The sequence below is a fragment of the Labrus mixtus genome, chromosome 13 (assembly GCF_963584025.1).
Source record: "Labrus mixtus chromosome 13, fLabMix1.1, whole genome shotgun sequence".
Lineage (NCBI taxonomy): Eukaryota > Metazoa > Chordata > Actinopteri > Labriformes > Labridae > Labrus > Labrus mixtus.
Window position 1 is genome coordinate 27,189,041 of NC_083624.1, and position 14,299 is coordinate 27,203,339.

The 14,299-nt window shown below is 37.3% G+C and overlaps 1 protein-coding gene across 4 annotated transcripts; it reads right to left on the reverse strand.

Annotated features, from left to right (window-relative positions):
• Positions 1-665: 665 nt before the first annotated feature.
• Positions 666-14,294, reverse strand: LOC132987454 (muscleblind-like protein 2a). 4 transcript variants are annotated; one of them, XM_061054538.1, is made up of 9 exons: positions 13,841-14,294; positions 10,865-11,029; positions 9,659-9,859; positions 9,292-9,546; positions 7,526-7,579; positions 6,995-7,151; positions 5,872-5,907; positions 5,093-5,187; positions 666-3,891 (listed from the first exon to the last, which is right to left on the reverse strand). In XM_061054538.1, exons 1-9 carry the CDS (start codon positions 14,012-14,014, stop codon positions 3,877-3,879), a joined length of 1,152 nt encoding a protein of 383 aa, XP_060910521.1. In that variant the 5' UTR covers positions 14,015-14,294; the 3' UTR covers positions 666-3,876. The 4 variants fall into 4 exon arrangements, with proteins under 4 accessions (XP_060910521.1, XP_060910524.1, XP_060910520.1 ...); XM_061054541.1 differs by lacking the exon at positions 7,526-7,579; XM_061054537.1 differs by lacking the exon at positions 5,093-5,187.
• Between the last annotated feature and the right edge of the window lie 5 nt (positions 14,295-14,299).

Genomic DNA, 14,299 nt, shown 5'->3' on the forward strand with positions numbered 1-14,299 from the left:
TCAGTGAGGTTGTCTGTGAAGAGCACATGTTCCTGTAAGTTATGTTCAAGACACCTTTCAAAGCATGTAGTGAGGTAAGAAACACATCAAACTGTGTTTCACTCAGGAAGAACAAGAAATCGAGGGTCTATGCTGTGAACATAACACATAATTTTTAATTATCTAACAAAGCGATGTCTTAGGAAAACAAAGTTGTCTGCTAATTGCTCAAAAATACAAAATGTGTTATTTATATAAATATCAGACCACGTTGGGAAAGAATTGTCAGTCATATACAGTTGGAATGCCATTTAAAAAGATTAACTTATGGAATTTGTGAGGCGATAACTAGTTTAATTTTGATTAATATATTAATTCCAAATTTAGCCAAGTGTATTAAATTTGAAATTTCACAACATGTAAATGAGTTAGCCAACGAGCCATCTTTGATTAAATAAATAAGTGATCATTTATTTCTATCAAAATATCAAAAAACAAAGCACGGCTTTATCTTGATGTCTGTTAGTAATATTATGTTTTAGCACCTGGGTAAGAGTTAAGGCATCCACAGGATTGAATCAGATGGCACTGGCATTTTTCAAGTAGTGATCATGTTTGGGTTTATTTTACACACTGTCCGTATGACCTTTAATACAAAGTCAGGAAATAACAATATGCCAGCAGAGTTGAGTGAAATGTATTTTATTTATTAGACAATAAGGTATTCATAATCACTTAACAAATACAAACTCAGGAACAGATCAAAGATAAGGCAAAGTTCACAAAAAGCATGTCATCTCCGTCGTCTGACTGTGGAGAAAGTGCTTCGGTGAAATGTTTCCATCAGTCAGTCAGACCAAACATTCTTACAGTCGACATCTTTATGACTGTGTGATTAAAATCTCAAACAAACTCCATGTGCAGGTGTCACCATCACATTCAAGCTTTTAGTCAGAAGTTGAAACAAACATTCAGTTATATGCCTTTTGTTTGCAGGTAAAATAAATAAGGGGGGATTATTCATATATATATTTACAGAAATGACAAGAAAACGTTGAAAATGATCAAAAATCTGGTTTTTAAACTGTACCTGGAGTCTATTTTCACTGCGGGATGTTAACGTGCAGTAGAAACAATACAAAAACAAAACAAAAGGTTTAAAATATGTTTTGTTATGTGCTGGAACACTTACAGTGTCTCACCATGGCATAATGAGCTCTGACAGAACAACTTGAAGTGTTATTGAGGTGAGAGAAAAACAAATTTATCACCTACAAAAACACAGAAATAATTAATTAACCACTGCAAATCCAGATTGCCTCAGCAACACATCAGCACGATTAAAGGACAAACTATTGTTAGACTATGATGAGAGTTACCTTAAACGTGGCCTGTACAATGCACTTTTTGTACATAAAAAGCAGTTCTATCTATGGCCTTGCTCATACAAAGGTAGGTTGTCCCTTACAGGTGACAAGGCAGTGACAGGGACCAAATGTGTTTAGCTTCTCTTTGCTCCAAACATTTGATCCCTGGACACGAGACGGCTTTTCATAGGCTAATACAACAGATGGAGGGCCCTTTGAGGAACCCTCAGCAGAGCTAAAGTGAGTTTAATAAATTACATTCATCACAAAATAGTCACAAAAGAGAATACATTTTAAACGTGTTAAACTGCTAGAAGTATACTCCTTATATTTCATCCGATAATGTGTCAAACTTGTCATGAAAACACATGTGAACAAATGAAAAATGTCTCGGTGGATTGTCTCAGTTAATCACACAAAGTATTCATAAAAAAAGGAAATGGAATTTATCATAAACTAAACCAAAGTTCAACTTTACATACATGTGTGATATATGTTTTTAGTATTATTTTTGTTTTTCACCAACACAATACCCACTCCGTCTGCTGTCAGTAAAATAATTTGCATAATTTTGTATCAGCCATACACAACTATCCTACCTGCGTAAATGTGACTTTATTACTACATAATGTGTTGAACTGTGCATTCAAACTAGTAAGGAAATATTGTAATACACTACATCTCAAAAGGAAAAGAAAATGGTTACTAAGTCTTATACATCCATAAAAATTCAAATATCAGTGAAAATTAATGATTTCATAAAATCTAAAACAGGTGTACACAATAGCACTCGCAACAGTGCAAAACGTTTCTTTAAATGTTATTTTCCCACACAAAGCCTTTGAAATATGCACGGATATCCTCATCCTGACAATTCTTTAGGCACTAGTAACATTCAGAAGAATACAGTACTGACATCTGACTGTAACATTAAGACTAACAGTTTACACATTACACAACCCTTAAAGGGTTCAAAGAACTTCAGTTTGACAATTTGGTCATTTCTATGTTCAAATGTAAGAAAGGGGCTGGTTTCACAAAGACGGTTCAGAGAGGTCTGCAGCCTTCATTAGGCTCTGAAATGTTTGTTTTGTAACAATCAGTGGCTCCTGCTGCCAGTGGCACTAAACGACATAAGAAGAGAAAAACTTTGATCATAATTTATGGTTTTCTAAAAACATTGGACAAATTACAAGAAAACAAGATTTTGGATTGACAATTTAGCGGACAATTTGAGCCAAATCTCAAATTTGTTAGATGTCTGAATTGTCTGGAAGTTTTATACAACTTAAACATGTTCACTTCATGTCACTTTTGGCTGAAAGTCTCAGTACATTTCTTTGTAAGTGTTAAGAAGGCAAACATTTGAATAAGAGTACTCTGCCAGATATTATTATAAAAACGCGTTACACAGATTTAGTCCTACACCCGACTTTTAGTGTGTACTCACCAAGGGTCAAACTATCTCTGTGAAACCTGCCCCCTAAGTTAAAACCACTTTAAGATACATTATGTCCACCATCATTGTGACTGGTAATCCAAGTATCTATATATCTTCATAATAAAGAGGGGGAAATTTATCTGTTTTTATTTTATCACTGCTTTAAAGAAGAAAACGTCTCTGCAGCAGCTGACTTATACAGCAAACATGCTGTAAATGCAATGCAAAGGCACACCAGGAGGTGGAGCACTGATCCTGTTTTCAGGGGATAAACAACATTTGTGAACTTCCCTCAGAACACCTCAGAGGAACTTTCATTAGGAATCGTTGTGGTTTTGAAAGTTTACACAAGTGCTTTGCTCTAGTTTGTTTAAAATAATTAATACATGTATGTGGCACTAGATAAACAATCTTTAGTTTACAAAAGTTCTCCTTGTGTACTTTACACATCATTCAAGAAGGAAAAGAAATGCTGCTCAATATTGTAATGACAGGATTTGAACTATTTCTCATCATGAACCCCTTTACACCTGTTAACATGTTGAACAGCTCAGATGAGATCTGTTACGCTCACTCTTCTTCTACTGATGGGTACACTTTTTTAAACTGTCGGCCTTTTCCATATCACTTAGTATAAGAGTGTTACTACTTTATCTGCACTGATTTTTTTCTTGGCTTTTCATTGTTGCATTTGTTCCGAACAGTTTTTTTTTTTGTTTTTTTTACACGAGGCACCTACAGTATATATGTGAACAGCAGATACATTGTATTTCAGTTCATTGAAGCTTCTTGACACCTTGTCAGATGGCTTAAGGTAATAGAAACAAGGATCTTATGCACATTACTGAAGATGCAAGTGAATGCAGGTGCAAAGGCGCATACATACAATTATCTTGGGGGACACTTCTCTAAAACAGTAAAATCCTAGTATTGGAGCTATGTTACTGATTATGATGATGTAGTCATGTCTACAGGGTTGTTATCAGCATGCAGCGTGTTGTAGCTTGTGTGTGGTGTTAGAGTATTTACAGAGCAGGTGTTTGGGGTCTTTAACAGCAGCAACACAGCACTGACTTCTGCTCCTGGTAGTTACTTGAGGATGATCTGTTTCAGGGGAAGACGACAGTCACTTAGTGGTGGCACACAATGAAAAATTATTTGCTCCCATGTACTTTATCATGTTGATTTAAAAAAAGGAAAAACTAAACAAACACTACAACCTTGTTAACTCTTTATGTTGATCTTACCCTAAGGTCTAACTCTTAACAAAAAAATCCTCATAATCTATGACTGCAGCCAGAAAAAGAAGATATGCCTGCACACTCACTCAATGCCACATAAGGGTTAATTCAATTAAATTACAATGTTTCCACCATCTTCTTCAGGTCATAGTTTATTTTTCTGGCTGCTGTCTTTGAATTTCCCTGCACCTATGTGTGGTGCTTATGACCACCATTCTTTAATAACCTATGACTGCACCATTCAATCAGACTGAAATGTTTTGAAAATGTTTAATACATACTTTATATGAACCGGTACTTGGTCATAAATAAACAGGTATGAGTAAGCTGGATGCTCCAGGTAAACTATGACATCATTTTTGGGAACAACAGCTGTTGTTAGTCTGAATTAAAACATCATCTGTTTTGATGAAACAAAACATGTGGTACAGATGTTTGGGCTACAATGGGGAAAAAAGATTATTCTTTTTGAGGTGGACATTTTTTTACAAGTACCTCCCATCAAAACCATTAACCTGTTAATCTGTGAAGCCCAGACGACTGAGATATAAATTATGTGAATCTCAAAGTGATAGTTAAATATGACATAAAATTACACTCATGCAAACACATCATGACATCACCACTCCTGAAAGATATCGTATCACAAAGGTTGATGTATGCAAATGACGCCCTGATCATGAGACAGCATCTTTTCAAAGATAATATAATAAAACGAATGCAATTATTATGATCTGGTATTTACTTTGAGTGTTCCCCGTTCCTTTAAGAACACACTTCAAACTGCATGTTATATAATGAAACAGACAATGACATAAATCAAAGCAAAACACATGCAGTAAAGAATAAATGCCACACCACTATTAGCAGATGGAAGGCCTCTAAATGAGTCTGTCATAAAGGAAAGAGGTGAGATGCAGACTACTTGTAATGAAGGTCTACAGGTGGATAAAGCTTAACAAAAGGCAATGCAAGCAGGGCAATGCTACGCTCCCCTGATTCACGGATGAAGCACTTATCAGAGCTCAAGGATTTATGACAGAAAGCTTTAAAAAGGAGCAAACCTGATTGGCTGGTGCTGTTGCTGCGTAGGGGACACTTGTGGCGGGAGTAGTTGCTGCAGAGACAGTAGCAGGCGTAGCACTGTACATCATGGGGACTTTTTTCAGGAAGGGAACCATGAAAGCAATGAAAAGGGAGGTGGAGCATTATGGTAACCATAGCAATGTTTCGCTCTCTCTCTCTTTCTCGCTCTCTCTCTCTTGCCAAGCAAATACAAAATGACATTAGCAGCAAGCCATCATTGGGTTAGACCAGCAGATGGCATGTGATCACACAGCAAAGCGAGACAGCAGGGGAGAACATAAAAGGAGGGCTGATAAGAGATAAAATTAGGAAATCTGTCCATTATGAGACATCCCAAAAGAGACGGCGTGTACAGCAATCTCTCCAGACATGGTAAAAGTGTTTTTATGAGATATTTCAGGATTTTAGTAATATAAAGCAGTCAACAAATAGAAACGATTTTATCAAAGGGATGCTGATCAAATTTCCTAATATATGGCAATTCTATGTTTATTATACATCTCTAAACCTGAAGTGATGTTTAAGAAAAAGATTATCCCTGCTTTAATTTTAAGAATGCAAACATTAGCAGACTTTGCAATAAAAAGCACACACCACATTTATACAGCACAAACAATATATTTACAGAAGAATACAGTCACATGATCCTTTCAAAGCCTTTGAACAAGAGGGTTAACTGTCATGCTGAGTTCTCCTGGAAAAAGGAGGTCTGCATTGATTATGAGATGTGATTATGAGAAACAGAGATAAGACCTACCAAAACTGTTACCAGGAGCCATGCAGAAGACCGACCCTGTGTGATAGAAACAGAGACTTCTTTTATCATGACATTTGTAATGGTTAACATGGGGAAGAGCCCATGTGAATACATCTTCAGTTTAGTGAGCACACAGTAAGCAGTTAGTGTTAAAATAGGATTCAAATCTTAAAGCTACAAATGTGTATGTGTCCATGTGTTCCTCAGAGCTGACACAAAGAGTGTTTGTAAATGTATTGAATACAGTCTGGCTCTAATTTTATTCATTAACTGTAGAAGAACCATTTCATGTCCACCTGGTGCCTCTGACATCTTTACCTTCCATAGCAGGTAAAGCACAGATTTAATCAATAGCATCAATTAGTTCAACTTAAGCGCCCTGTTAAGCCATGCTAAAGCCATCATGCACAAGCTTTGTTAACAGAAGACGTTTTGACATGTCACTATGAGAACAACTAAGGTGGCATGAGTAGCTTCAGTTTCAGGCTTCTGGTATCATATCTTACTGAGACACTTAAATAAAACAGAGCCATTGCTAATATTATTTGGAACACCTGAGTACTACAGTACATTAATTCAGACTGTTTTGCTTTGCAATTGTTAATGGCAGCCATTATAGATTTGAGTGGTTACATCTGTTGTTTTCTCGCAAATCCAAATATCAAACTCTGACTTTTAAAAGTTTGGGCAGAAACTGACATTAAAAGTCCGTAAGAGAATAATCAATCTCTGGACAATACAGACTTCTATCGAGTTTTCAAGGCAAGTTAGAAAAAGTATTTATGATACAAATCGCAGAGCACAGAAAGAGAGAATGACAGTGATCAAGTCATTGTGGACTGATGTTTGATCATGAAGCCTGATGTTCCTCTACATTTCTTTGGATAATCAGTGAAATATAAGAACTGCAAAGATCCAGCCCAGGCCATCTTACTGCTAGTGTGTCATCAGTATGCAACAGCCCTAGCCACCAGAGAAGTCATACAAGTGAAAGACCAAACCGCAGGTACTCATCCCTTATCTACGAACAACTATTATGAGAAAACAGACAACATTTCCAAACAGAAAAGTCTTCGAAAAGTTCTGTTTTTGCTCAGAATTACCATCAAACGTAAATACGTACCAGTTGGGTAAAAAGCAGCGGTGGGCTGCTGCAGCTGTGAGTTTGCCAGTGCTTGTTGGTAATGCAGAAAGCTGGGGCTGAGGAGAGAACCTGCCCAGCTGCTCTTCTCCAGAGCCTGTCTCTTTGGTAGTGGCTGTAGCATGCTGTGGGGAAAGGCCTGCAAAGTGACACAAGGAGACATGACTCACCAAAACTTCCCAAATGTACCTTGTTTCTGTTCAGCTAAGTCTTAAACATGTAATATTATTGATTTAAAAACAATGTCACAAAGAATGACAAACATGACTACACAATAGAGGTGAAATAGCACATATTGGAAAACTTAAACATGGTTTAAGGATACAAAAATGAATGGAATAATGTATCAACCAACCAAAAGTTAAAAACATATCTCACAACTTAAGCACTTAAAGATACTGATGGTGACTGTGCACACAAAGACTATATGAGAAGCTTTAAACAACAATGTCAAAAATTAAAAGTTATTACAGTACAATCAATAGCTACAACCAAAGCAAAAGGTGAAAATACCAGGTCTACAGTTGCCTCGAGGGATCGCTTCATTGCTTTGGCAGTCGACTGAGTCTTTTAATAGCAGGCAGCGAGCACATGATGGCAGTGGGCCAATGGGATTCAAGCGTATTAACATACAGGTAACAGCAAGCAGAGGTGCATCATGGGGGACAGCATTGTGGATAGGTGAGAAGGGGAAAACAAAACAAAATAATCTGAATGTAGTTTAACACATACAACACAATAGGCATGCATAGTAACCAAAACAACTGATTAAAAGGACACATCTACTAAAGATTCTTAATTAGTAGGTCGACATGAAGTTAATCAATAGCTTCGACTATTTCATGATTGGAAACACTTCTTTTCACTATTGATATTGCATATTGATCATCCGGATAACTTCACCTGGTTAGAGTGTGTTGATTGTAACTAATGCTAGCATGATGCAATCAGTGCAACTAAGCACATTAAAAACACATTTGGAATACAGACATCGATTTAACGGCTTTCAGGATGGGATGACAATGTGATGCACATAAAAACTGTTAAAGTGAAATGAGAGATGGCTGGGTTTTATGAGAGCTAGCTAAAGGCAACATCATAAATAAACATCATAAATAACCATGTATCCATCATTACAAAGCACAGAATGTGGAGCTCACTGACACAACCCATGAGACTAAGACTTTTGGTGCCTCCTCTACTTGTTTCCTACACACTACTGATTAACTGCTGTTGTTTTTGTTTACTTTAAAAACAAATGCAAAATCTCACAAAAAAGAGGATGTAACTGAAGTTACTATTAAATATATAAAAAATAATTTAGATTTATAGTTTATAATTAGTTTGGCAATGTAAAAAAAAAAAAAAAAGGAAAAAAGGAAATATTTAAGGGTGCAAGAATTTTCATAAGAAGCAGTAGAAATCATAATGGGGCCATGATGGGAGTCTGTAACTGTCTGCTTTTAGATACTTTTCAATGCAGATTTTTTATTATAAAGTAGAGCCACTACAATAAATGAATGCACTGTTGCACAGACAGTTTAAACACAATTACCAGTACTAAGTGAATTGCAATAAAGCACCAGTTGTCTGTGAAGTGTCTGGCACACGTGCCAATATAGCAAAAGGATATTTTGTTTAATTTAGATGATTAAATTGCAACACATGCTTTGTCTCTCAGTTTGATTGACAGGTTTTTAATTACAACACTAATTTCTATACACCAACTATTATTAATCTAATTTCATCTCATCTCAAAGGCCAAGATCCAGACATGAAGAAGTGTTTGAGAAAACCAGGAAGTTATGACTTCTTATCTAGCCATCTTAATTATTCCCACAGTTTGTGACAGTCCTCTTCAGGGGACCCTAAACAAAGAATATAGAATGTAAACAAATACAGGCCTGAGAAGGAGGACTCAAGGTGTAGACCACAGAGTCAATCGATGAATCCGTATCAACATTGCTCTTTTTGTTTAGAAGCAGGGGGTCAGACTGCTTTGTGTCAGAAACTATGGTTTCAGAAATCACTAATTTGGCCTTTAAACATCAGTGTTAACTGAAAATTGAAAAGATGTTAAACTAATCTTACCGCTTAATTTATTTTTTTATTTTTTTATTTTTTTAGTTAAACACTCCCAGCCTTATAACAATGAGCAATAACAATAATCCACATTCAGTGATGACATCAAAAACTTAATTACACCAAATACAACCCTATTATCAACAGGAAAACGTGTGTTTTTGTTGTCAAACTGAACTGATGAGGCTGTGTCTTACCATGGCTGCGGCTGCTGCCTGGGCTGCCACGGCTGTGTGACTGACTTGCTGTTGACTGGATTTGATTTTGGCCTGCAAGTGTGCAGGCGGGTGAAAATACTTGCACTTCTCCCTGGAGCAGCGGCTCTTGATGTAGTCCATGCAAACGGTGACAGTGTTGTCGGTGCTGTCAATCATGGGACTGTCACTGGGGTGAGCGAAGCGGCAATCTGTCTCCCCTCGTGCACAGTTTCCCCGCTGAAACTCACGGCACACCTGAGAGGAGCCATTAGACAGACAGTGAGAGCATGTGGGCAGATTATACAAACATCAGAGGTGCAAATGTATTTCTTCATGTTTAAATCACTGCTAGTGGTGCCATGAATACCTCCAGTTTGTCTGTGCGCTGCAGCTTCTGTGAGGGAGAAGAGGAAGAAGAAGAAGAGGAGGAGCTCTGCACCGTGACGGGTGGGCTCCCTGACATGAGGACCTGGGTGCTGGGCATGCTGTCTGTGGGGACGAGGCTCATTCCATGGCTCAGAGGTGTCATGTAAGAGCCATAACCAAGAGCCGAGTTTGTGCCAAGTCCCTGTGTAACAGATAATGTTGGCCATTAGAGAAGATTTCATATTTAACAAATGACAAGCACCATGACACAAAAAGAAGCCACTAAGAGTGAGATATTGAAAATGTTCCATTACTGAAGAAATGACTTCAGACACAGTGTGTTCCTAGCAGAGAATATACACGAGATAGATCTACTCTAAATGAAGCAGTTTATTTTAAAAATGAGTTATTGTTTGATGTTTCAGTGGACAAATCTCATCAGGTGACAGTAGTTTTTCTTCAGCCCAACAAGAGAGTGAGATGTGAAAAAACAAACAAAAAACAAACAGGACTGATTGATTTTGGTTTTGGTTGATATTTAGATCATGTTAGATGTTAAAAATGATTACGCATTGATTTCACAACATCTGGATCACATGCATAAATCGATCCAACATTCTGAACACTTTAAATAAAACACTCAGATTAAAAAAGGGTAAAAATATAAATATATAAAACATAATAATATATAATGATAAGAAATAAATACAAATCAATGACCTATGTTTCTAAGGTAGTGGTGATGTACTCTTGTGGCCAAAATATAACTTCAAACACTTTGAAACCTTTACCACACGTAACAAAACCTATGGACAAAACGTGTGTAACACAGCATGTGGCACAGTAATTGTTTAATCTCCATGATCTTGTTTTCTTGATTGTGTGAAGCCAAAGTCGTAATCGAAACTCGCCCTAATCCCACTACGGATTTTTTTTCTTTTCCTTCATGTATATATATTTATTTTCTTTTTGGTTTAAAAGGACTGACAAACTAAATACTCAAAGAAAGCTTTATGGCATTCTTTCCCAGTAAGTATTTTTTTAATGTTACACACGGTGAACAGTATAGCTTCAAATATTTTACACTATTGCAGTGTTAAAAATATCTATAACATGTATCATCTTATTTGCGAATTAAGGTGAGGAATAAATGACAGAAAGGAAAGTGTCAGGGGAACATGTCTACTAATGACTTTTAAGACCTCACCACAGGCTGCAGGCTGGGTCCGGGGATCATGAGCTGCATCTGTTGGGCGAGCACGGCCGCTGCCGTCTTCTGCTGGATGAGATTGTTGCGCCCGTTGATCTCTAACTGTGTTTTCAAGTGTGAAGGTGGATGCAGATACTTGCAGTTTTCTCTTGAGCATCGACCCTGTGTTCAGAACAAATAGAAAAGGCATTAAAAACACTCAAAGATTTTAAAGTAGCAGTCCAGTAAATTCCTCTAAATTATTTATTGAGCCTGATAAAGTCAGCAGTGCTCTCCATCACCTCAATCAGCACCACTGTACTTCTCACATGGCTAAATACCATCTCCTTCATACTGCAGGTAATACATGTTAGCTTTGGATGAAGACATTGTGCCGTGGTATCATTTAATTTAAATTCAAATAAATGTAACCAACTGCGCTCTCATTCACAGCGCTCTCTTTATAACTTAACTGTAGCTTTGATGAGAGACTTAAAGACAACACAAGACGTCCCTGAGCTTGACAGCTGAGTGGATCAAGTGTTGATGTGCTTTATATTTCAGTCCGATTATTAAGCTTGAGTCTTACTATCTCCTTTTAGACTTTAAATGAGCCTAACAACAAGATTTGTGTCAATCAATCAAGCGTCTGTGTTTGCCTAATGAGAGGTTTGCTTTCTCTGTCCTACATATTCAAATCCCTCAATCAAGTCAACTTAATTCACCTCATTTGCATTTCTCCCGAGAGATTCACTTTAATTATTTTCTCGGAATATCCACGCTTGTTTAACTGTCATTAATGTTTCATTAGTCTGTGTTGTCACTCTTATGAAATGTAGTGCCATAAAAAAATCTTCCTCTCACTCTTTTAAATGTCTCGTGAACTTCAAACTGCTCTGCTTTCTAGTTGCTTGAAAGCAGAAGATGAAAGTAGGCCTTGTGTTTTTTTCTCACTGACTCTTGAAAGACTTGACTTTATTTTGCTTTAATGTTCTTTAAAGAGGATATGTTTTTGGACTGGAAAGGTTGCCTAACTCGGCAGAATTCCAGGTGATATGTGTGACTTACAGGAAAACATGCATCTGAATTTGAACCCCCTGTGCTGCTGAGGTTAATCATACATCTGTATGAAACAGGCTGCCTTTGAACCATCTGCAATTCTCTCCGGTTGTGAGAGCTAGCCACTATGAAATACTTATGTTAGCTTTATTCGCATATCAGCCAGAATGCACTAATGAAGGTCATAAGCTGCCATAGTTACAAGCATGTGCACATTCTTTGGTATAATAAAGTTAACTCTGTAAGGAGTAATCTGAGGTAGAGACCTTATTTGTTTGGATCTGAACTGCCTGAGGGAAATTGACAAATCACATGGCAGTTACATTTCATCAGTGAACAAAACAGCTGAGCAGGAGGAAAACAACCTTTGGTTTGCAAAGCACGTAAGGGAAAGCAACTTTAGCCGTCCATTTATAAATAAAGGCTGAGGGTGATAAAGAGCTGCTGAGTTAGAAGTAGAAGTTGATTTTATAACAGTATCTACGACAGAAAAAGACATTACATTACAGACAAAAGTCTATTCATACAGAGGAGCTGTGACATCATCACATGACTGCAAACCCTGATGTTTTACAAGCTCACAAGCTGGCTCATTTCATTTCGTCCCTGCAACAGAATGTTTACGAAGTGTAACGGACTTACAGACTTTAATTCTAGTTAGACTGGGTGATGGTTAGAAGAATTACAGTATAGATGGTTTACGTTGATTTTAAAGCATTTTGAGATCCATTAATAATCTCTAAATTAAACAAGGTGATCTTAATTAAAATTAAACACTAACTATTTTTTAACAGTTTTGTAGGATAACAATCAAATTACAAACAAAACAAATTACAGACTTGAAGTGCAAATGTAATAAATGCACATCTACAGTTTAAACAATATTAAATTCTTATTATATTGATTTTCATCAATAATAATTGTATTCCTGCATATGTAGGTGGTTTATTTGTTTGTGCATTTTAATCCTGACCCCAAGGGGGAAAACTGAACACCTCAGAGTTTGAACACTTTAATCAAAAACCTGACACCTCCCTGAATGAACATCTGGAATGTCAAAGCACCCCCTCAGCCTAAACCCATTACTCCCTCTTCATCATCATCTTTGAAACAACATTTAAGAGATGTTTCTTTATAGATAAGGAGTAAAAGTCCTTGACCACTGGGGCACAGAGAAGGCCCCTGCATCCGGACAAGAAGCGTATAAGCTGCCTACAGTAAGGAGATAAGACGATGATTCAACATGTGAATAATCCCAGAGGGCAGAGCTGCATTGTGGTGCGAGAGTGGATTAAGGCAGTACTGGTCTCATTCTGGGCGACTGAGCAAACAGCAGAATAAACTGGCTGTGATCCAGTCGGTGGCTAGAAATGTCACAGTCTACATTAGATAAGGGAGGAGAGGAACATCTGGCAGGTATTAAGACTACTTTGTTGGTACGGTGTGGTTTCACCTATGGCTTCATTAACTCTGAAGTTTTACATCATGGAAGACAGCGTTTGAGATTGTAGTGTTTTCATTGTACATCAAACAGAGTCACGTTTTATTCTTTGTTGTAATTTTATGAACTTTGAGCGTAGAAAGTTTTCATGATTTCCAAACTCACACCCCAACCCACTTCCTGGTCCTCTTGCTAGTTAGCTTGGTGGATCTTTAACTTTATTCAACTTAAGTTGATGGGATAAGCCAGCCACTTGTACTTCCATTTTATTGGATTGATCCCGCAGTTCCATGGGCACTTTGAGCAGTTCAAATATATTTTATAACAAGGACATAAAAAAGGTGAAACCATTCACACAGGAAACAATATAGAAAATTACTTTTTCATGTCATTTTTGTTTCAGTTTCCTCCTCCTAGGACGGCTGGTTTAATTTAAATTTAGTAAAGTAACATAAAGGTGTCACAGATAATACAGGGTGGGCAATATTTCTTACCTTCAGTGAATCAAAGCAGGCTATGACCCTCCCATTCTCAACTTGGCAGCTCTTCGGTGGATGAGCAAATTTGCACTCCTCATCACTACGTGAACAGTTTCCTCGCTGAAACTGTCGGCACACTTCCAGAGTTAGCCATTTTGTGTCTCTTACTGAGGCAAGGTTTAACGCCATGTCCAAGGGTTGTTATCATAAATTAGGTCGTGGGTTTTTTAAGTTCAATCTTCTTATGCCTCCAACACCACGATGCTGCAAGTTGGCTCTATATACAAAGTCCGCTGTTAAAACAAGCAGGCGAGTCCTCCATCAGCATAAGCACAAAGATCAAACAGCTGGTCAATCACTGAGAAATCAACCATCAGAAAGCAACGACTGCTGGAAGGACTTTACTGCAGATCACTTCAGTCATACATTCTTAGGTAATTCTCCTCTGTCTGCATACTATGGCTTTATTTCAGA